Genomic DNA, 25327 nt, shown 5'->3' on the forward strand with positions numbered 1-25327 from the left:
TTTGTAGTTCAATTTTAGCTTCAAAGATAGGTCTTTATATAGTTCAATTTTAGCTTCAATCGTAGGTCTTTATGTAGTTCTATTTTATCTTTAATCATAGGTCTTTATATAGTTTAATTTTATCTTCAATCATAGGTCTTTTTGTAGTTCAATTTTAGCTTCAATCGTAGGTCTTTATTTATCTTCAATCATAGGTTTTTTTGTAGTTCAATTTTAGCTTCAATCGTAGGTCTTTATTTAGTTCAATTTTAGCTTCTATCGTAGGTCTTTATAATGTTAAATTTTAGCTTCATTCATAGGTCTTTATTTAGTTCAATTTTAGCTTCAATCATAGGTCTTTATTTAGTTCAATTTTAGTTTCAATCATAGGTCTTTATGTAGTTCAATTTCAGCTTCAATCATAGGTCTTTATTTAGTTCAATTTCAGCTTCAATCATAGGTCTTTATTTAGTTCAATTTTAGCTTCTATCGTAGGTCTTTATAATGTTAAATTTTAGCTTCATTCTTAGGTCTTTATTTAGTTCAATTTTATCTTCAATCATAGGTCTTAATGTAGTTCAGTTTTAGCTTCAATCATAGGTCTTTTTGAAGTTAAATTTTAGCTTCTATCGCAGGTCTTCGTGCAGTTCAATTTTAGCTTCAAACGAAGGTCTTTATGTAGTTCAATTTTAGCTTCAGTCATAGGTCTTTATGTGGTTCAGTTTTAGCTTCAATCATAGGGTTTATGTAGTTCAATTTTAGCTTCAATTATAGGTCTTTATATAGTTCAATTTTAGCTTCAATCATAGGTCTTTATGTAGTTCAATTTTAGCTTCAATCATAGGTCTTTATATAGTTCAATTTTAGCTTCAATCATAGGTGTTTTTGTTGTTCAAGTTTAGCTTCAATCATAGATCTTTATATAGTTAAATTTTGGCTTCAATCATATGTCTTTATATGGTTCAATTTTAGCTTCAATCATAGGTCTTTATTTAGTTCAATTTTAGCTTCAATTATAGGTCTTTATATAGTTCAATTTTAGCTTCAATCATAGGTCTTTATGTAGTTCAATTTTAGCTTCAATCATAGGTCTTTATGTAGTTCAATTTTAGCTTCAATCATAGGTCTTTATGTAGTTCAATTTTAGCTTCAATCTTAGGTCTTTATGTAGTTCAATTTTAGCCTGAATCATATCAATCGCTTGTGTAATTTAAAGATTAAGCTTGCCTTTAACATAACAAAACATTAGTGTATTTCTTATCCACTCTTTAACACAAAAGTGTGCCAAATAATCCCTAAATGGCTAATACTTACTAGTTTCCATAAAATTTTTGAAAACCAATCACAAAAAAATACCAAAATATTCCTTAAATGGCATAACAAATAATAAATCTTTAAAACATATTTAGATAACTAAATTTACTTGAAGATAATGACTTCAAAAAACACATTCAGTCAAGTGTGAAAAATGAAAACCACTAAATTGACAACACTTTTAAGATTAGTCATGATGATGATTATTGAACAACTCAATTGACAAAATACTCAATACAAAATGTTTTTTTTTTTTTTGGAGGATCTATTAATTAAGGTCAATCTAATAAGAAAACAACTGCAAAAATACAAAAAAAAAACGGTTATAAAAATTAAACAAAACAAAGTTTTATGGCCGACCACTTAGAAAACATAGCAAGGCAAAAAATTTAATTAAAACATGAAAGTATTCTCACTTTAAACTAGAAATTTCACAGTTTAAACCACACTTCTGTTTAACTTAAACCTCTCCACTAAACTCTTGTTAACAAATCATCACTGAGCCACTTGTGTGGCTTTGTATTAATTGCTATTTATTTTCACCTTTCATAAAAAAGTGTTAAAAAACTTGTATGTGCATAATTATTGTTACTACCTGTTAATATTTACACTTTCAGTTTGGCGCTAAAGTGTAAATTAATAGTTTTCAAATAATTGGCATTGCACCAATGCATTGGCAATGTTTATAAACAAATTAAATTCGGTCATTGAATACTAACAAAAAGAAGAAGAAAATATGTTGCAAATGTATGTGAAATTAATAATCGAACAGGTTATAATTAATCAAATAAATAAAGTTAAACAAAAAAAAATAAAACTAACTAAAAGTTATATAATACAAATTAAACAAAAGTAGGGAGATCACTATTTATACTATGGTATGCCTGATTACCATATCAGGCAGCCGTCCAAAACCTTCGTCTCGTACAGCACACTTGGGTCCAATAATCGTTCCCTTTGTGATACTTCAAGAGGAAAATGAAAAAACAAGAAAGACTAAAGGATCGCCCACCTAAAAGCCTGGCACGTAGATCAGCCAGTCCGGACAATTACTTACAAAAGAAGAGTAGGAGTTAGAATACTAAAAGTTCAGGTTCTGGTTCAGTTCTACTGCAGTTCTAGTTCAGATTCTAGTTCAGTTCTAGTTCAGTTCTAGTTCAGTTCTAGTTCAGTTCTAGTTCAGTTCTAGTTCAGTTCTAGTTCAGTTCTAGTTCAGTTCTAGTTCAGTTCTAGTTCAGTTCTAGTTCAGTTCTAGTTCAGTTCTAGTTCAGTTCTAGTTCAGTTCTAGTTCAGTTCTAGTTCAGTTCTAGTTCAGTTCTAGTTCAGTTCTAGTTCAGTTCTAGTTCAGTTCTAGTTCAGTTCTAGTTCAGTTCTAGTTCAGTTCTAGTTCAGTTCTAGTTCAGTTCTAGTTCAGTTCTAGTTCAGTTCTAGTTCAGTTCTAGTTCAGTTCTAGTTCAGTTCTAGTTCAGTTCTAGTTCAGTTCTAGTTCAGTTCTAGTTCAGTTCTAGTTCAGTTCTAGTTCAGTTCTAGTTCAGTTCTAGTTCAGTTCTAGTTCAGTTCTAGTTCAGTTCTAGTTCAGTTCTAGTTCAGTTCTAGTTCAGTTCTAGTTCAGTTCTAGTTCAGTTCTAGTTCAGTTCTAGTTCAGTTCTAGTTCAGTTCTAGTTCAGTTCTAGTTCAGTTCTAGTTCAGTTCTAGTTCAGTTCTAGTTCAGTTCTAGTTCAGTTCTAGTTCAGTTCTAGTTCAGTTCTAGTTCAGTTCTAGTTCAGTTCTAGTTCAGTTCTAGTTCAGTTCTAGTTCAGTTCTAGTTCAGTTCTAGTTCAGTTCTAGTTCAGTTCTAGTTCAGTTCTAGTTCAGTTCTAGTTCAGTTCTAGTTCAGTTCTAGTTCAGTTCAGTTCTAGTTCAGTTCTAGTTCAGTTCTAGTTCAGTTCTAGTTCAGTTCTAGTTCAGTTCTAGTTCAGTTCTAGTTCAGTTCTAGTTCAGTTCTAGTTCAGTTCTAGTTCAGTTCTAGTTCAGTTCTAGTTCAGTTCTAGTTCAGTTCTAGTTCAGTTCTAGTTCAGTTCTAGTTCAGTTCTAGTTCAGTTCTAGTTCAGTTCTAGTTCAGTTCTAGTTCAGTTCTAGTTCAGTTCTAGTTCAGTTCTAGTTCAGTTCTAGTTCAGTTCTAGTTCAGTTCTAGTTCAGTTCTAGTTCAGTTCTAGTTCAGTTCTAGTTCAGTTCTAGTTCAGTTCTAGTTCAGTTCTAGTTCAGTTCTAGTTCAGTTCTAGTTCAGTTCTAGTTCAGTTCTAGTTCAGTTCTAGTTCAGTTCTAGTTCAGTTCTAGTTCAGTTCTAGTTCAGTTCTAGTTCAGTTCTAGTTCAGTTCTAGTTCAGTTCTAGTTCAGTTCTAGTTCAGTTCTAGTTCAGTTCTAGTTCAGTTCTAGTTCAGTTCTAGTTCAGTTCTAGTTCAGTTCTAGTTCAGTTCTAGTTCAGTTCTAGTTCAGTTCTAGTTCAGTTCTAGTTCAGTTCTAGTTCAGTTCTAGTTCAGTTCTAGTTCAGTTCTAGTTCAGTTCTAGTTCAGTTCTAGTTCAGTTCTAGTTCAGTTCTAGTTCAGTTCTAGTTCAGTTCTAGTTCAGTTCTAGTTCAGTTCTAGTTCAGTTCTAGTTCAGTTCTAGTTCAGTTCTAGTTCAGTTCTAGTTCAGTTCTAGTTCAGTTCTAGTTCAGTTCTAGTTCAGTTCTAGTTCAGTTCTAGTTCAGTTCTAGTTCAGTTCTAGTTCAGTTCTAGTTCAGTTCTAGTTCAGTTCTAGTTCAGTTCTAGTTCAGTTCTAGTTCAGTTCTAGTTCAGTTCTAGTTCAGTTCTAGTTCAGTTCTAGTTCAGTTCTAGTTCAGTTCTAGTTCAGTTCTAGTTCAGTTCTAGTTCAGTTCTAGTTCAGTTCTAGTTCAGTTCTAGTTCAGTTCTAGTTCAGTTCTAGTTCAGTTCTAGTTCAGTTCTAGTTCAGTTCTAGTTCAGTTCTAGTTCAGTTCTAGTTCAGTTCTAGTTCAGTTCTAGTTCAGTTCTAGTTCAGTTCTAGTTCAGTTCTAGTTCAGTTCTAGTTCAGTTCTAGTTCAGTTCTAGTTCAGTTCTAGTTCAGTTCTAGTTCAGTTCTAGTTCAGTTCTAGTTCAGTTCTAGTTCAGTTCTAGTTCAGTTCTAGTTCAGTTCTAGTTCAGTTCTAGTTCAGTTCTAGTTCAGTTCTAGTTCAGTTCTAGTTCAGTTCTAGTTCAGTTCTAGTTCAGTTCTAGTTCAGTTCTAGTTCAGTTCTAGTTCAGTTCTAGTTCAGTTCTAGTTCAGTTCTAGTTCAGTTCTAGTTCAGTTCTAGTTCAGTTCTAGTTCAGTTCTAGTTCAGTTCTAGTTCAGTTCTAGTTCAGTTCTAGTTCAGTTCTAGTTCAGTTCTAGTTCAGTTCTAGTTCAGTTCTAGTTCAGTTCTAGTTCAGTTCTAGTTCAGTTCTAGTTCAGTTCTAGTTCAGTTCTAGTTCAGTTCTAGTTCAGTTCTAGTTCAGTTCTAGTTCAGTTCTAGTTCAGTTCTAGTTCAGTTCTAGTTCAGTTCTAGTTCAGTTCTAGTTCAGTTCTAGTTCAGTTCTAGTTCAGTTCTAGTTCAGTTCTAGTTCAGTTCTAGTTCAGTTCTAGTTCAGTTCTAGTTCAGTTCTAGTTCAGTTCTAGTTCAGTTCTAGTTCAGTTCTAGTTCAGTTCTAGTTCAGTTCTAGTTCAGTTCTAGTTCAGTTCTAGTTCAGTTCTAGTTCAGTTCTAGTTCAGTTCTAGTTCAGTTCTAGTTCAGTTCTAGTTCAGTTCTAGTTCAGTTCTAGTTCAGTTCTAGTTCAGTTCTAGTTCAGTTCTAGTTCAGTTCTAGTTCAGTTCTAGTTCAGTTCTAGTTCAGTTCTAGTTCAGTTCTAGTTCAGTTCTAGTTCAGTTCTAGTTCAGTTCTAGTTCAGTTCTAGTTCAGTTCTAGTTCAGTTCTAGTTCAGTTCTAGTTCAGTTCTAGTTCAGTTCTAGTTCAGTTCTAGTTCAGTTCTAGTTCAGTTCTAGTTCAGTTCTAGTTCAGTTCTAGTTCAGTTCTAGTTCAGTTCTAGTTCAGTTCTAGTTCAGTTCTAGTTCAGTTCTAGTTCAGTTCTAGTTCAGTTCTAGTTCAGTTCTAGTTCAGTTCTAGTTCAGTTCTAGTTCAGTTCTAGTTCAGTTCTAGTTCAGTTCTAGTTCAGTTCTAGTTCAGTTCTAGTTCAGTTCTAGTTCAGTTCTAGTTCAGTTCTAGTTCAGTTCTAGTTCAGTTCTAGTTCAGTTCTAGTTCAGTTCTAGTTCAGTTCTAGTTCAGTTCTAGTTCAGTTCTAGTTCAGTTCTAGTTCAGTTCTAGTTCAGTTCTAGTTCAGTTCTAGTTCAGTTCTAGTTCAGTTCTAGTTCAGTTCTAGTTCAGTTCTAGTTCAGTTCTAGTTCAGTTCTAGTTCAGTTCTAGTTCAGTTCTAGTTCAGTTCTAGTTCAGTTCTAGTTCAGTTCTAGTTCAGTTCTAGTTCAGTTCTAGTTCAGTTCTAGTTCAGTTCTAGTTCAGTTCTAGTTCAGTTCTAGTTCAGTTCTAGTTCAGTTCTAGTTCAGTTCTAGTTCAGTTCTAGTTCAGTTCTAGTTCAGTTCTAGTTCAGTTCTAGTTCAGTTCTAGTTCAGTTCTAGTTCAGTTCTAGTTCAGTTCTAGTTCAGTTCTAGTTCAGTTCTAGTTCAGTTCTAGTTCAGTTCTAGTTCAGTTCTAGTTCAGTTCTAGTTCAGTTCTAGTTCAGTTCTAGTTTAGTTCTAGTTTAGTTCTAGTTCAGTTCTAGTTCAGTTCTAGTTTAGTTCTAGTTCAGTTCTAGTTCAGTTCTAGTTCAGTTCTAGTTCAGTTCTAGTTCAGTTCTAGTTTAGTTCTAGTTCAGATTCTAGTTCAGATTCTAGTTCAGATTCTAGTTCAGATTCTAGTTCAGTTCTAGTTAAGTTCTAGTTAAGTTCTAGTTCAGTTCTAGTTCAGTTCTAGTTCAGTTCTAGTTCAGTTCTAGTTCAGTTCTAGTTCAGTTCTAGTTCAGTTCTAGTTCAATTCTAGTTCAGTTCTAGTTCAGTTCTAGTTCAGTTCTAGTTCAGTTCTAGTTCAGTTCTAGTTCAGTTCTAGTTCAGTTCTAGTTCAGTTCTAGTTCAGTTCTAGTTCAGTTCTAGTTCAGTTCTAGTTCAGTTCTAGTTCAGTTCTAGTTCAGTTCTAGTTCAGTTCTAGTTCAGTTCTAGTTCAGTTCTAGTTCAGTTCTAGTTCAGTTCTAGTTCAGTTCTAGTTCAGTTCTAGTTCAGTTCTAGTTCAGATTCTAGTTCGAGTGCAGGTTATAGTTCGTTAGAATCATTTATTTTTACTGTAGGGTATTAACATTTAATTTTTGCCAAACTGATCATTATTGCATGATGTTTTTTTTTCTGCTGCTTATGATCAATAGTTTACAAATTTTATTGACTTTAAATCTTCATATAATTTGTGATCATATTTGTGCAAACAAATACTTACGTCTATGTCTATATTGCTGTTCAAACATTTCTTGACCTTAATTGTTTAAAAGTGTTTATTTGCAGCTTTGTTTATTTGGAGATGTAGAAAGCCAGAGATTCTCATGAACCAACAAGTTCATAGGAATGAAAATTAACATCTTTATAGATGGGAATAAACTTGCCACAATATTTACGCAGTTAGAGATAAAGATACGTAAATAGTTAGTTTCAACTGAAAACGTATTGGTAGAGAAATAGAATTGGATAAAACTGACCTAGGATACGAGGGAGAGAAAGAAAAGGATTTTAAAAGTTAGTGATTAATAAATTTCATTTGAAAGGAGAGAAAGGATCTGTGGGTCAAAAATGAAAACTAACATTTAATTCAGACTTTCTTCAAGAAAAATGAGACGATCGCGGTCAACGATCGATGCAAAAAGGATCAGTTCTGTACAAAATTTTATTTGGTCTAAAAGTTTTTGTGGGATCAAGGAGATATCATTCAAATAGTTTGTATTTAAAGCCAATCGTTGTAATACCGGTTGAAGATCGTATTCATTGTAACAAGATCATAATTTCAATTTTAGTAAATAGACTAATTTAAGAAACGTTGGAGCAATAGTATTGGAGATAATTTCATCCTACTCTCGTTTTATTAAATATCAAATTTAAACAATTGTGGGCAAGTTAAAAAGTGTAAATAATAATGATGAAATGCTTTTAAGATACAACAACCAACAATCTACATACCATCTAAACTTTGAACTTCATATAACAGTTTAAATTTCCAAACAAACAAATTTAGAAAGTAAATTCCGTCTGTAATAATAAAGTTATAAAAATTGCTGCAAATAATCAAGATCTTGAAGAAAACTCCTTTAACAAGATCACAAATAAATAAGCGTTTTCCTTTAACCACATTTTTTTGGTATCTTACAAAATCAGCTCAATTATCTTATCGTTTGATATGGAACATACATGAATACAACATTTTGATAAGATGACAGTTAACAAACAGATAGATCAATGAGTCGATATAATCACAGCAGCACCAACAACAATAACACCAAAACACCATAGACTATTTAGAAGTTAGAAAATAAAATAGACAAACAAAATTGTAACTATTCATGTGTATAGTATAAATAAATAAATATAATAAAGATACCTCGATACTTGTGCTCGTAACTATATATACATAGGAGTACATACAATATAACAAACACCAATCAAAATTTAACAACAAAAAGTGATAATAGCTGGCAATTTACTATTTTACTATGCCATACGCTACACTAAAGACATAAATTATCACATCGTATATTAAATAAACACTAAAAACATACAAACACTCACTCCAATAGATATGTTTATACACCAGCTCCTTCTTTATGGCCCCCTTGAACCCCCTATTTGATGGAGTTTCTGCTGCTTTCTGTTTTAAATGGCATGTAAATGCATTCATTGACTGCTGCAACATACAACATTCAAGCAACTTCAACAATGACAACAGCAGAAGCGGCTGCAGCAGCAGCAACCGATTGAAAATATTGCACACTCATATGAGGAAAGAGCTTTTCTAATATTCTACCGAATTTTGAGGTAGATATTCGGGTTGTTGTTATGTTGTACAGGATTTGAAAATCAAAACTCGTCTTAGGTGGCAAAATTTTGGTGGAAAATGTCAGAATTAAATTTTCTTAAGACATATCAGTAATTTGTTCAACATTTTTATATCTTTATAGCAATAGGACTTGGTAGAAATTTCATCCAGATCGGAAGACATTGAATTCAAAAGTAGGTTCACTTGACATGAAATCCCCCAAAAGTATATTCTGAATCGTTATAGATAGCGTTCACTTGACATGAAATCCCCCAAAAGTATATTCTGAATCGTTATAGATAGCGGTCAGTCTATCTGTTGAAATTAACTTTCCGAAGCCCAAATAACTCACATACAAGAGTGATAAATCAATATATACGTTATAGTCCCGATTCGGTTACAGTTTAAATTCAAGAAAATCGGACCTTAATTGATCTCAATCAATTAATGTCCGACTGAGAATACCTCGATTTTTTACCTATTTTTGATCACGTATGTTTATCTATATTACTAAATTATTAATATAGAAAATATGAATATGTAATGATAGACATTTCATAGACCTTTCGAACGACGTCATGGGATTTCGAACCGACAAAATCGGGAAACATATTTTTTAATCGAATTTTTTCCCCAAAAAATTTTTTTCATCAAATACATTTTTTTCTCTCAAAAATTATATATTCAGCTCATCCGCATTTTTATACCCTTCACCATGAGTGTCATTCCGTTTGTAATTTCTACATTTTTAATTTGTGACCCCACAAAATATATATGTATATTTTGGATCGTTATAGATAGCGAAGTCGATAGCCTAGTCCGTCTGTATGTTTAAATCACTTTCCGTAGCTCGCAAATAACTTACAAAAATGATTGATACATCAATATATCAGGAATTATCCGGCTCGGTTGATATTTAAGATCTAGAAAATCGGCCCACAAATGGCTGAGATATGAGGAAAAAACCAAGACAACCTCGATTTTTGGCCTATTTTTTATCTATATCTGGATTACTAAGTCATTATACAATATGGATATTTAATCATAGATATTTAAAAGTCCATTGCAACGATGTAGATAAGGCTATAGTAAGTTGGACCTACAATGGGTCATAATCGGGAAAAATATTTTTTGACCCGAATTTTTTTTCATCAAAAAATTTTTTTTCAAAAAAAAAAATTTAAAAAAAACTTTTTTTTAAAAAAAATTAAAAACAATTTGGAAAAAAGAATTTTGAAAAACAATTAAAAAAAAATTAAATTTTGTTTACCTAAAAATATTTAAAAAAATTAATTTTAAAGTATAATTTGGTGAAGGGTATATAAGATTCGGCACAGCCGAATATAGCTCTCTTACTTGTTTTGTATTAATTTTGATTTTCTTTAAATTTTAAATAATTTTGTTCGTTACTGATCGGTGCCGTTTCGTTGCCGATTTCTGAAATGAACTTTTTTTCGGTGCAAATATTTGGAATTTCATTTTCTTACTAGTTTTTCTTTAATTTTGAAAATAATCCTGGAAATTAGAAATGCCACAATCGACTCTAAGTTACTTTGTAATACAATAAAGAAAACCACACTTTTAAGACCTATAAACACTTTGTAAATATTGAGACCAAATATTGACGTAAATATTGAGACCATTTCTTTTATCTGTAGAATTGCACAAATTCATCATAATTGTGCTATTTTTTTCTGCGAAGTGGGGACAGTATCGACCTTGAGGATCTTTTTGTTTCACTTAAAGGCGTTAATTTAGTGCTCTGACTGTAATAATTTAATATTTTATAGCAGCAGATACGTGAATTTTTAATTTCTGAGAAAAACATTTAAAAAGTGATCGTCACTCGTAGCCACAAGGGACCGAACATCCACGATTATTTACCTGTAAGCAATACGAATGTCAACAAAGTTCATCAAATAGGAAATAAAAATCAACATAAATATCAGGTCAGATTAAATCAGTGAATGCAAGTGCATATTACTATTTATGCTCTCTTTATGCCGACCACTGCATTAAAGCTTTTCATCCAGTAAAATATTTCTTCTTTGCAACGATTCTTCAACATTTTGCTACCTTTGTCTCACATTTTTCTCTTTTACACCATTTAAATCAAATCATCTCTCAGCCGAATACTTTCCCAAATTCCGTGGGTCACTCTGTAATAATTACCATATGCATTTTATATGGCTTTTTATTACCTCATATCAAAATAAGCTCTTTGTTTTTGTATTAAACATTCGTATGTGTTTGTTGTTGTTGTTGTTATTATTGGTGTTGCTTTGTTGTTCGCAAGTATGTTTTCATATTCCTAAGTACCCCATGTACAATTTATCAAAGAACTTGTTAAAAGCATCGATGAGTGAGCAAATGAAGCACATTTCGGTGGGTAAGAGTGAGTGTAAGTGTGTGTTGAAAAACTAGCGCCTATGGGCCTCGAGGTTAACAGAGGAATTCATTTGAAAAGAATTCCTAAAAGGGGAAAAAGAAGTGCTAAAAATTCCAAAAAATAACTCATTTTATATATTTCAAGATTTATAATTTCTATAATAATTATTTGTCACCATATAAAGAATATATATGCGGGATCTTTAAAGATTAGAAATCTATCTAGTAATTCAGGTTATCTGAAGCCCCCGAAGTAGGTTCTCTGAAGTTTATATTTCCGCCAAAATGAAATATAAGAAAAATAAAACATGACTACGTAAATTTTTTCACAAACTTATACACAAACAAGTAGGAGAACTACATTCGGCTGTGGCGAATCTTAAATACCCTTCACCAAATTATACTTAAAAATATTTTTATTTAAACAAAATCAAAATTTTTTTTTAATGTTTTAAAATTTTTTTAAAAAATTTTTCTTTCCAAATTGTTTTTTAATTTTTTTTAAAATTTTTTTTTTCAAAAAAAAAATGTTGAAGAAAAAAAATTCGGGTTAAAAAATATTTTTTTACGATTTTGCCCATTGTATGTCCAACTTACTATGGTCTTATATACTTCGTTGCAAAGGTCTTTGAAATATCTATCATTACACAGTACAACATTTTTCAGTTCATTGCTTTGGGACTCAATTCTGACAATTGCACGTGAAAGTAGCCCCAAAAATAAGAACTTCTGCATCATTAGTTTTGTCAAGTTGGCTGCCGTATTAATTTAATGGCCATACGAATTTTTTTCCTCAAGGAGGATTTTTATCACATTTTCTATATTTTAGCACGGTTATATCTCGTATACCGTACGGAAAATCTCTTTTGTGGCTGAAGCAAAGTTGTAGATATTGAATAGTAGAAAAAAAGTACGGAACATACCTACCCGAAAAAGGTGCATCAAGTGCCTTAAAAATCGCAAAAATGCCTATTTTTTTAAATTTTTTTAACAATTTTTCACCTTATTTGCTCAATAGCTGGATTACAAATCCAATTATGGACTGATCACCATGAAATTAGGTCGTGTGATTTATGTGTATATAAAAGTTATTTATCATGAATTTTGTATGTATACCATAATTTTTAACAGATTTATTCACTTCAAAGTGATTTTCGGAAGCTGGTCTTATATGGGAGCTATGAATAATTATGGACCGATCATAATAAAATTTTTTGACATGAATTTTGTATATATAAAACTTATTTGGAGCGAAATTTGTGTATATACATATATAAATTAAACATTTATGACCGATAAAGTCCAATTTTGGGAGGACATTTGTATGGGGGCTATGTGAAATAATGAACCGATTTCAGCCAATTTCAACAGTTTTCGTCCTTGGGCCGAACAAATTATATGTAACGAATTTGTTTATGATCGGTCCATAATTAGTCATAGCTCACATATAAGACACGCTTCCGAAAATCATTTTAAAGTGCATAAATCTGTAAAAAATTATGGTATACATACAAAATTCATTATAAATAACTTTTATATAGACATAAATCACACGACCTAATTTCATGGTGATCAGTCCATAATTGGATTTGTAATCCAGTTATTGTGCAAAAAAGGTGAAAAATTGGTTAAAAAATTTTAAAAATGGGCATTTTGGCGATTTTTAAGGCACTGGATGCATCTTTTTCGGGTAGGTATGTTCCGTACTTTTTTTCTACTATTCAATATCTACAACTTTGCTTCAGCCACAAAAGAGATATTCCATACGGTATACGAGATATAACCGTGCTAAAATATAGAAAAAGTGATAAAAATCCACCTTGAGGAAAAAACATTCATATGGCCATTAAATTAATACGGCAGCCAACTTGACAAAACTAATGATGCAGAAGTTCTTACTTTTGGGGCTACTTTCATGTGCAATTGTCAGAATTGAGTCCCAAAATCATGTGTTGTACTGTGTTAGATATCCATATTGTCTATATTAATGACTTAGTAATTCAGATATAGGTCGAGGTTGTCCTAGGTTTTTGCTTATATCTCGGCCATTTGTGGACTGATTTTCTGGATTTTAAATAGCGACTGAGCCGGAAGAATTTCGGAGATATTGATGTATGAATCGTGTATGTAAGTTATTTGGGGGCTTCGGAAAGTTGATTTCAACACACAGACGGACATGGCTATATCGATTCTGCTATCTATAACGATCCAGAATATATATACTTTATGGGGTCGCAAATGCAACAAGTAAGAGTGCTATATTCGGCTGTGCCCTTCACCAAATTATACTTCAAAATTTTAAATATTTTTAAGTAAACAAAATATGTATAATTTTTTACCAGTTGTTTTTTTAATTTTTTTTCGATTGTTATTTAAAATTTTTAAAATTTTTTTTTTTTAATTTTAAATTTTTTTTTTTGTTTTTTCAATTTTTTTTGTGAAAAAAAATTCGGGTTCAAAATTTTTTTTTCCGATTTTGACCCATTGTAGGTCCAACTTACGTCGTTGCAAATGTCTTTGAAATATCTATCATTAGATATCCATATTGTCTATATTAATGCCTTAGTAATCCAGATATAGGTAAAAAATCGAGGTTGTCTTGGTTTTTTCCTCATATCTCAGCCATTTGTGGACCGATTTTGCTGATTTGAAATAGCAAAATTCTCGAAAGCATGTTTGACAGAATTATTGAAGATTTGGATCCCGAAGATATCTGGGGTCTTCAGAAAATTGATTTCAACAGACGGACGGACAGACGGACATGGCTTAATCGACTCCGCTATCTATAAGGATCCAGAATATATATACTTTATAGGGTCGGAAATGAAAAATGTAGAAATTACAAACGGAATGACAAACTTATATATACCCTTGCCACTCATGGTGAAGGGTATAACAAGTAGTAGAACTACATTCGGCTGTGGCGAATCTTAAATACCCATCAGATAAATATTAAAAAAAATATTTTGGTTTCAAAAATTATTTCGAGAAAAAAAAATTTGGTGAAAACCTATTTTTGGTGAAAAAAATGTTTGTAAAAAAATTTATGAAAAACTATTGTTGTTTCAAAAATTATTTCGAGAAAACAAATTTTGTTAAAAATAATTTTTGGAGAAAAGACATTTTTGGAAAAATAGGTAAACAAAATTGAGGTAGTCGTCGTTTTTTGCATATATCTCAGCCATTTGTGGGCCGATTTTATAGGTTTTAAATAGCAACTGAACCGATGTATTCATGTATGAATTAGGTTTGTAAATTATTTGCGGTCTTTATAAAATTGATTTCAAAAGACAGGCGGACATGGTTTTATCGACTCCGTTATCTATAGATATCCAGAATGTAAACGGTGTTTCAGTAAAAATGAAATGGTCCATGTATGTAATGTCATCATGTGAGAACGGCTGGAGCGATTTGGCTGATTTTTTTTTATTCTATTCGAAATTTTCAGGAGATGGTTTGTAAAGAAAAAAATCAAAAATTCCGGGTAAAACTCGGAAATTCTTTTTTTTGTGAGTCCAGTCAACTTTAGTCAACAAATTTAGATATTTTATTTGCAAATAAATAACAACAGGCTTGTGTGCGTGGGTTGGAGAAACTTGAAGAACTAACATTAGTATATGCTACCTGGCGAAGCCGGGGCGATCAACTAGTTTTAAAATAAAAACACGTATATTTTGAGACAGTTGTGATTTTTTTATTGGATTGCACATCGGGTCAGAATCAAAATTTGTTGGAAATAAATCTGGCATTTCTAAACGGCTGGTCCAATCGGGATAAAATTTGACGTGGTCGTAGACAAGGAGCATTCGAGTTTAAGTTATTAAAATGGACCCTACAAATGGTCCTCGGGCGTAGGCAATGAGTATTTTAGTCTTAGTTATTAAAATGGACCCCATAAATGCTCTTGGGGAGGCGCAATGGGGGCTCAAAGTAGGGTACCTTTGACTTAAAACATTTTGAAACACGTGACATCTTTTGTTTCCCATCCGATTACAAAGATTTTTATATTTCTGGAAAGTACATGCTCTTAAAATTTCCAAGTTATAGGCATTACAAAATTGAAATTTAAAAATTTTTTCATAACTTGGTCCGCTTTTTTAAAAAGTATAGTGAGTACTTTTGAACCAAATGTTGATTAGACAAATAAATTACCAAAATATATACAGACGATTTTAGAGCAATATCAGTTATAGATCCAAAAATAAAAGATTTTCAATTTAAGAATTAAAAAACAAGTCGATTTTTGCTGTATATAAGAACATATAACAGTTTTATGTTTCGTATATAACAATTTTATGTTATCGTATAAAACAAATGTCCAATTTTTCAAATATATCGCCGCTACGCCCTTCGAAATTTTACTTATTTTTTATAAAAATTTAAACTTTGGACCACATGTTCTAAAATCCCAAAGCTGGGATCAGAAAACAGAAAGCAATTTTTGAAACCCTGATGTGTTCCCTAATTATCCCCAAAGTATTTTCCCAGCCCCAAAGGAAATGTGGACCCAATGGGCAAAATTGTAAAAAATAAAATTTTGGGGATTTTCGCTCCAATTTTTAGGAATTGCGGGATTCTTTTTGTCGTTGACTAGTTTTTTACACTTTGTTATTGTTAGAATGACAAGTTTAAAAAACGTTGAAAATTTCATTAAGTTTGGTTAATAAATAAAGTTTTTATTACATATTACATATTTGATGAGTTTCTAAAACTGAAATTTGTATCAAAATTTTAATAGGATTGCAAATATTATGAGCAATTTAATTCACATTTAATCCGAACAATTTTTTTTTGTTTAAATAAGTTAATTTTTGGTCTTACAAAAAAATTTCAAGTCAATATCTCAATTAGATTCAAAAATATGTTACTTAAAAGTTCCGTCCTTCAAATATATTCCACTTTTTCAAATTTTTAATTTTCAAATGCCTATCAATCGGAAATTGTAATAGATAAATAGCTCACACAAGCATGTTTTTTCAAGACCTAGCGGATTACTTTACAAAAATATAAAAATCTTTGAAATCGTATGGGAAACAAAATGGCACGTGTATAAAAATGTTACATATTGGAGGTACCCTACTTTGAGCCGCCTTCCCTGTAGTATTTGTAGGTCCCATTTTAATAAGTTAAACTCAAATACTCCTTGGTTATGCTCACATAAAATTTTATCATGAGCGGACCAGACGTTTAGAAATGCCATATTTATTTCCAAAAAATTTTGATACTGCCCCACTGTGCAATGGCCAATACTTTGAATAAATTGTACAAATGTTTGAAACTAAAAGCTAACAATTTTAAAAAATCACTAATTTTTAAGTCAAACATCTAATAAATGCATATTTTTATGTCATATTTTGATTTTGAAGCATATTAGTTGCATATTTTCCAACAATTAATGCTTGAACATCCGCCCCCTAGTTATTATTATTCTTCAGAATTTGAGAATTTAGGATATTTTCCCAGTTTTTATTTTTTTATTTTTGCTCTATGTGGCATCAATGGTTTTTACTATGCGCCACTTTGTGTTATTTTTATTATGCCCCCTTGCTATATACAATGTGGCAAGTGTTTTATTTTTGTTCTTTCTTCACTGTTGCTAAAAGGGAGGGGGGAGTATTATTCACATATCTCGGGAATTGGTTTATATTTTCAACCGGTTTATTTGTTTGTTTATTTTGTATTTAATATTTTGTTTTCATTCTTTGAAATGAATACAAAAAAAAAAGTATTTAAAACAAATAGTAGTATTTTTTTGTGCAATTTGTAACTTCATTATGATGTATGAAGATGATGTTGTTTAATGCCGATGACTGTGACGTTGAAGTGTGGCATGAATTTTTAATTGAAAAAGGAAACGGTTGATTGCATTTTTTTTTTTTACAAAAAAAAGTGTCTGTGAAATTTTATGGAGCTAAAATATTTATAAAATTTTAAATATTTTGTAATCCATTTAGTGGTTATACAATTAAGATATATTAAATTGCAAGTATTAAGATTAATAAGCTGGTTTTTTTTTTACAAAATATGAAATAATAAATTAAAATCTAAAAAGGCTGTAAGTGTTAATTTATTGATTGAAAAGTAAGGCAATATTCAACTGGTATATTTTTAAAGGCCGTGACTTAAACATTTTCAAAATATTGAAACATTTTTTTGCAACTAATTTAGATTTTCTAAATTTTTTCCATTAATGTTTGTTTGCTTATCTTAAACGTTTAAAACTCAATTCTATTTAAACTATTTAAAATCCCATTAATCAGCTTTAAAGTCATAAACAATGACTTAAAATTTCAAAACTTTTTTGTTGCCAAAATTAACGCCCACCTTAAAAATAAAATTTTTATCAATTAAACCCATAAAGTTCAAAGATTTCAAAATACATATAAGCTTTAATCTATGATATTTATATAAATTAATACAAAGCCCTGATTATTATAATTAATTACTTAATTATGCTGTATATAGTGGCATTAGTTTAAATAGCTTTAACACTTTATCCACTAAATCATTCTGCAGGGGGTCTAACTATTAAATTATTCATATGATTTTGTTTATTTTATTTTCATTGTCAATTTTATATTACTTATTAAAAATTCATAGATTTCTACAGATTTACAAGATTATTTTCCGATAGTAATTAATTAAATAGATTATGTGGGAACATAAATACCTTAAATTGTTTACAAATATGTAACGACATAAATTAAATAAGAAAATAAATAAATTCATTACAATAAATTATAACAAAAAGAGGAAAATAATTTTTAAATACCTGTTCCTGTACTATTCTGATTTGTGGGCTTCAGACAGAATGTTATCGAAAAACCATAAATTATATTGAAGTTTTGTAGTGCTAAGCACTTCCTCTGAAACCTGAAAATCTGACTGGTTTAGGAACATTTTTTAAAATACTTATGTTTAAAATATACAATTTAGTTACACCTGTTTGAGCTAAATCAATGTGAAACTAAAATTTTTTACAATAAGTAAAATAATCCCTAAAACGTCACAACATAAATAAATTTTAGCAAAAATGTTAAATAAATTATTAATAATTGCACTGGTAAGTTGAAAGTTAAAATAAAACATATATGTAGTAATCTAAGTCTAAGCACAGTTTCAATCATACAGAAATACACATAGAACAGAAACTATAAAAAAAACTCAAACAAAAAATTACTCAAAATAATCACACAGACAAGTGTTGTTTTTACCATGTAGGAAATGTGAATAGTGAATCTGAACTGACTTACTATTGACACAGTCACCAGTACTAGTGACTTCTTTTACCCCAGACAATGTTATTTACTATAGACATTTAACATGTGCTTGTCATTGAGAATGAACTACTGACTATGTAGACTATGTAGTTCTTATGCGACCATATGTAGACATTGTACCAGAGATTCACTGGTACATTTTAGCAATTCTAGTCCACACTTTTAAATCTTTTTATTGGATTTTCACTCTATTAATAATCCCGTTAGAACTATTGACTACGCAGTTCTTGTTGGACCATATGGAGACATTGGAACCAGATATTCAGTAGTACATTTTAGTCATTCCAGTCTACACTTTTTAAACTTTATATTGGAAACAAACTCAGTCCATACACTTGCATATATTCTTTTAAATTGCATGTTTTATTAAATATAAAAATATTTTTAACACATAAAAGTAAAAAAGGTACAAGTTGCGTTCTTCTTCTTTGCCAGAAGATTCGTTTTACTTCTTTTTTGACTTGCTGTGACTTGTTTACTTAAAAAATTTTTTTAATGTGCAGATTCACTGAAAGTGGATATAGCAGCTGGGTATTGAAAAAATGCTGATATTTTAAATATGCATAATGGAAAATAGTTTTACAAATTTTTTACCTATCAGAGCCGAAAATATATTGCGGAAAATATATTTGCCGAATGATCCGTCAGCATTAATTAATTCAGAATTATATTGGATCCAAATATGTTATGTAGGTTACGTTCAACATTACCACAGAGAAGTATCATAATTTGTCGTATCTAAAGAATATAAACTATCAATTTTAAATTATTCGTTAATTACAATCCACATAAATTTAATTACTTACTTACGGGTCTCTTTGAATAGCTAAAATATCGTCCAACTCTTTAAATTTTACCTCAAAATTAATTGGGAAAATGTCCATTATATTAGTTACAACAGCTTTTTTTATTTTAAACAAAACTGAAAATAAATTAATATTTTTTCAGTTGTCAAACATTTCTCTACACATAAACGGCAAAGTGAAAAGTGTAGACGATTTGTAGACAATGTCACCAATTTATTCGACAAAAGTGGTGACACTTAACCCCAGGTTTCCTTCAGGGTATTTTCACATTGTTTTTTTACTAATACTTTATTACCACTTAGGTTTTGACAACTGAGTTAGTCTATGACTATGGTTTAAACTCAATATCCCCAACTTTTAAATATTTCGTTATGGCAATGTTATTGGTGTATTCACACGGTGTGCTATCAAGTCGTATTGTCATTAAGTACTAAAGTTTTACAATGATTTTAAAAACTTGTTGTTGTGCTTCAAAGAAATAAAAATTTTTATTATAAATATTTTTTCATTAGTAGTGCTCGCGTACTAGATAATTTGTAATAATTTGTACAAATTATCACTGGAAGTTACTGGATTCTGTTCGTTTAGTTTTAAAAACTTGTAACGAGAGAGCAAGGGAGTGTTAAAAGTGACAGTTCATAGATAGAGAACATAATATTTTTTACCGGTTTATTTTTTGTCCAGTAAAAAATATCAACATAAAAATATGTTTAAAACATATGGTTGCAAATATAAACAAAACTAAAAAGTTGAAAATTAATACAATTTACAAGTTTGCAAAGTAAAGATGTAAAATAACACAATACAAACGTTTTGAATTGATTTATAATAAAATACAACTTATTTTTACAAATTGTTGTTCGCGTACTTTTTTTTGGTAATTTTTCAGATTGAAAGTAATTTATTTTTACTCTCTAAAATAAAGTTACTGGATATTTTTTACTGGAAAGTACGCGAACACACCTATTAATAAATTTAAAAAAAAAATTTGGCATAAAATTTTTTTTACTAAAAAATTAAAATATATAGAATATAGTTCTCTTACTTGTTGCACTTGTTTTTTGCCTTTTTATTAAAAATATTTTTTGACTCAAATTTCAAAAAGCACACTCAGACAGCACACAGCAGTCGAGTTATTATTTTATAACATACGACTTTATGACTACCGTGTGAATACCCTATATATGTATATTCAAAGGGAATTCTCCAAAATGTCAATTGGTTTTATAAAGGACTTTCACAGTTGATAGCCTTCATGTTTTTGAAGCTGCAGCTGTCAAATTGGCTGTCATTTATTCAGTATGTTTTGCCAAATCACCATGGACGAATATAGCGTTTAACAACATGTGCAAATGATAAAATTATTTTATGGGAATGTGTGTTCTATTCCGCCATTTTTCCATGTGCTTCACCCGATTTACAAGATGATGCCCATTTTAGAATGAATGGGTATGTCAACAAACAAAATTGCCGAATTTGGGACGATAGCAATCCACATGTGATCCAAGAGCGTTGAGTGCATCCCAAAAAAGTCAGTGTTTGGTGTGGGCTTTGGGCTGGCGACGTAATCGGTCCATAATCCTATTAGAAGGACGTTAGTCAGGCCATCACCGTCAACGGCGAGCGCTCAAAGTTGATGATTACTTACTTCTTTTGAACTGATATGGACAATAACGACAGCTAATGCTTCATTGGACACTCTGCACGAGCGATTTGAGGGCATGATCATCTAACTTGGTTACAATAATGACGACGAAATTAGAAGTTGAGTTTGTCAAGGATGGGTCCTTTCGACACTGCTGTTCGATTTTTGATAAAGCACTGTATGAAGTGGATGATATGCAGATGATATCAAACGAAAAGCAGGACCTTCGTTAGAAAAGAAAATTAGCATACTGAGCCGAACCAAAGACTAAAAATATCGGTAATTCGGAGACAGAAAATAACACCTGCAACTAGAAAGTACGATGTGGGCAAACTTCAGCATGTGTAAGAGAAATGCTCGTGGAAACTATAAGAAGACGATATGAAGAGCTATCGGAACATGAACGTGTGCAGTGGAGTGTTATAAGGAGTATACTCACGGAAAGAGCTAGATAGCAAATTTGATACAGACAACATAAGCAGTCATTGATGAGAGAGGACAATTTAAGAATGATAAGAACAAGAGCACCGAGACACAATTGCAGATCCTATATTCGTCTATCTTGGGCCAGACTCTCAAGCTGCGGCGAATTTGCATAGAACTAGGTACCTATATAGATTGGCAAAGGAGATCTCTAGTAATAATCGATCCACTGATTATCCCCTGAAGGACCCGATGGGTGTTATTACTTCATCTGTGGACCAGCAATTGGGAATATGGTACGACTACTTCGCCGATATATTGTCAATACCGGAACACACCACAACGCTGCAATGTCAATCTGTTGACATAATACGTGCTGCCCAGAAGAGGCGGAAATAGTTAATGTATAAAAGCACTCAAGAATTGCTTGGTGGTAGGATAATACGACCCATCATCGAGGACCCTGAACTGAATATTGGGGTAATAAAAAGGGGACCTCACGGAATATAGAAATTGGAGGTGCATAACCATATTGCAAATAATTAACAAGATAATAGCGCATATCCTTCATGATAGATTATTCTCATCGCTGTCTTCCCAACTTAGAAATGAACAGGCTTTAGGGCTATTCCCACATGCACGGATCACGTGAACGTCCTTCGTATTATTGTCGAACAATCGGTGGAATGGCGAATTTGGTAAAACCTTCGATACCCTTCACCAGCAGGCTATTTGGCAAGCGCTGTAGTGCAAAAGTGTTCCACATGAATTGCCGTCCGTGCCTTATACCGGGATTCAACATGTATGGTGTTACATGAACGCAATCTAGGAAGACCCTTTAATGTTAACGCAGGCGTACGACAAGCCTGTGATTCATCTCCATTGCTGTTCAATACAAGCGGTACATGACGTTATAATGCTTAAAGCAACAACCAATAGAAGAGGCATCACTTGGGGCCTAACTGGACGCTTCGAAGATCTCGATTATGCCGACGATATAAGTATCAACGATATGTCAGCCAATTTAGGGGAAATAAAGACTTAGGTCTTGCGTTTAAATACCACTAACTCCCAACAGTTCCAAATGGACAACGTAGATCTTGAAGATGTCCAATCGTCCAATCAGGCACCTTGCGAAAAGATATTACAAATCCCACAAAAAAGGCAAACCAAGCATTTGGGGCACTGCTAAAAATAAGTAAGGAAATCACCCCAAATTCAGCTGAGTATCAAGCTCCGCCTCTTTTCATCTAACGTGTGTGTCCGCCATACAGGCTGTGAATTCTGGAAAACCACAGGTATTCATTAATCGCTCTTTACGAAAACTGCTCAAGATATTTTGGCCGAATGTTATCTCAAACAGAGACATGTGGGAAAGAATAGATGAAATACCAATAGGTATCCATATTATCAATCTTAAATGGAGTTGGATTGGCCATGTCCTCAGACATTCCAACGACAATGTAGCCAAGACGGCAATTGACTGGAACCCCCCAAGGTAGTAGAAGAACAGGCAGACCCGCTAACACCTGGAGGAGACAATCGAGACTGAAACAAACTCAACTCTAAAGTACTGGGCCGAAGTGAAGCTGACACTACATTTATGGCCTTTGTTCCACCTTGGAACGATAGGATTCAATAATAATAACTACGACGTTTAATTAAAGTTCTCAAAATATCATATTTAGGTCGTTAATATGAACTCTTTCTACTTATACTAGAGTGGACTGTCATCAGATTAATTGGTTAACTGTTAAGTTTGCCATTGGATTGGGAACAATTTTTAATTTCATTTCAGGACATTATATAATTGTAATTTATATAGGGTATAGAGTTAAAAAGAGAGAGAGGGAAAGGGAGAGAGAGAGCTATTAAAAGCCTTTTTTCATTTAGCAACTCTTCCGTGTCAGGATTAAAGCTAGATCGTCTTTTCACCTATCGTTTCTGTGCAAATTAGTAAGAAGCTTTTGAGCCAATTTAATTTCTCATTATTTATTTGAATATATTTTCGTGACCAGATTATTTCTGATGATGTGAAATTTTATATGATTCTAGTTAATGTTTTATTTGTATCTTCCTAAGATGTTTAATTGATTTTAACATTCTTCCGCTTTCATTACAGGCCATACACGCCAGCGGTATCATTACCGGTCTCTCTGCCAATAGTGGAGCTGTTAGTTGCGGTGGTTTATTATGTCGTCCCATAACTGGTCTATTTACCAGAGATCCTCTGCCCGATGATGCTTACATACATGTGGCCACAATACCAGCAGGAGCTTCAAATATTTCTATTACCGAATTGAAAAATAGCATGAATTTGTTGGGTGAGTAAAGAGTTTAACAAAATTTAAAGAATTTTGGAATCAAAAAATCCTTCATTTCCTAGTGCTAAGTTCTGAGGAAGATAGTTATATTATCAATGGTGACAATTCGGTTTCATTGAGTGGTGCTTATGAGGCTGCTGGTGCTGTATTCGATTACCATCGTTTGGATGGTTTGCAAGAGCATGGTGAAGGTGTTACGGAATGGGTTACTTGTACGGGACCTATAAGAGATAATGTGGAATTGATGGTATGTATTATTAAAATCTAGTTATATTTTAATTGCTGTGAATCCATTTCAAAATTTTTCCTTTAAATTTATGTTCCAGATCTTTAGCAAAACTATGAATCCCGGCATTAAATATGAATACTTACTACCCATTACCTCGGACTCTGAGGAGAATGAAGTGTCTGTAGAAAGTGATGGTTTCCTTAAATCGGGTGGTGAAGAAACCTCCATTAGTGCCAGCCACAGCTCAAAACGTCGTCGTTTCAACTGGAAGGTAGTAGGTTTCAGCACCTGCTCTAAGTCTTGTGGTGGAGGTACTCAAACTCCCATTATAAGATGTGTGCGAGAGAATCCTTTACGTTACTACTCCCAAAGAAGATGTATGCATTCGGAAAAGCCAGTTATAAATGAAAATCTCCTAAGATGTAATACCCAACCCTGTCCGGCTTATTGGCGTTTAGATGATTGGACTGAATGCCGTTGTCATCATGGCGAGGGCTCTAAGGAACGTGAACTGAGTTGTGTACAAGAATTGGCCTCTGGCATTGTGATACATGTGGATAATTCAGCTTGCATGGAGGAGAAACCAGTTGTTAAGAAAGCCTGTGATTGTCCCAAGAATCGTAGACGTTCTAATCAAAGATATCGCTTGCATGGCTTAAGTCCTAATGCTTCACATTCCAATATTAAACGCAATGAAAGAGCTGGCACCTGGTTAATGTCAGACTGGAACCAATATTGTTCTTCGGATTGTGGTAGTGGTGTGGAGTATAGAACTATCTATTGTGATCGCTCTAAACCCAATACGGAAAGATGTGATTTCCGTACAACCCCCGAAATTACCAGAACCTGTGAACGTTCGGATAATTGTGAAACAGGAGAATGGTTTTCAGGACCCTGGACTCCCTGTAATGGCAATTGCTTTAATTTAACTAGAACCAGACAGGTATTGTGCATACAAAACCAATTGATAGTGGATGATGAGGATTGTAAGCCGGAATTGAGACCTTCAAATGTGGAGAAATGTTCTCATGAAGAGGTGGAATATTGTGGAGCTAGATGGCATTATTCAGAGTGGTCGGAGGTAGGTTTAAAAGGAAGTATTTAAAAAGATTTATATTAATTCTAGAAACTGAATTTAGTGCACCAAAACCTGTGGTACCGGCACCCAAAGGAGAACCGTTAAATGCTTGGAATATGATGATCATGAAAATGCCTTAAGAGAGTCCAATAAATGTCGTTATTCCATAAGAGAACCAATTTATAGAAGCTGTAATACACACAAATGTGAAGGTTGGTTTCCTATAAATTATGATAAATTTATGATAAATTCACTTTAATCTCTGTTTTAGAGAATCGCCATGATCGTGTACAAAATGATGGTGCCTCTAGTTCCTGTTCCGATGAAATTGCCAACTGCCAATGGGCTGTCAAAGCTAAACTTTGTAGTTATGAGTATTATCAACATAAATGCTGTTACTCCTGCAGCATAGCAGGATGAGAGAGTGAGAGTGACAGCAAGTATGGCAAGAGAGGCAGAGTATTTTGAGAGAATTTCATAGGAGAGTTAATTCTGTAATTTAATTTCTTAAACTAAGTTTATTTTTTATGAAGTTTTATTTTTTTTTAAAATAATTTAATGCGAAACAAAACAAAAAAAATCCAATCGAATAGTTAAAATGTACGTTTTATAAAAAAAAAGAAAAATAAATTTTGTATTACTTAAAATAATAAAATTAAGACAATACAGAGAAAAAGAGGCACTACTAATAAAACAAAAGAGAAAATTTTAAAATAAAATAATGAAAAATTATAGAAACTGATATTTTTTTAAAAATTGAAATGAAGAATTAAA

At 32.1% G+C, this 25327-nt stretch overlaps 1 protein-coding gene across 2 annotated transcripts in view; it reads left to right on the top strand.

The window, feature by feature from the left end:
• loh (lonely heart) overlaps window positions 1–25291 on the top strand; it is a 124779-nt gene extending 99488 nt beyond the window's left edge. The window contains exons 1-6 of one of the 2 annotated variants that reach the window (XM_065501392.1): window positions 17710–17831; window positions 23045–23246; window positions 23309–23493; window positions 23573–24556; window positions 24615–24765; window positions 24825–25291. In XM_065501392.1, the coding sequence (XP_065357464.1) occupies window positions 17802–17831; window positions 23045–23246; window positions 23309–23493; window positions 23573–24556; window positions 24615–24765; window positions 24825–24973 (1701 nt within the window). In that variant the 5' untranslated portion in view covers window positions 17710–17801 and the 3' untranslated portion in view covers window positions 24974–25291. Of the gene's footprint in view, window positions 1–17709; window positions 17832–23044; window positions 23247–23308; window positions 23494–23572; window positions 24557–24614; window positions 24766–24824 lie in introns of those variants that run through there. The other variant, XM_065501391.1, reaches the window with a different exon arrangement.
• The last annotated feature ends 36 nt before the right edge of the window (window positions 25292–25327 follow it).

This window comes from Calliphora vicina, chromosome 2, assembly GCF_958450345.1.
Source record: "Calliphora vicina chromosome 2, idCalVici1.1, whole genome shotgun sequence".
Taxonomy (NCBI): Eukaryota; Metazoa; Arthropoda; class Insecta; order Diptera; family Calliphoridae; genus Calliphora; species Calliphora vicina.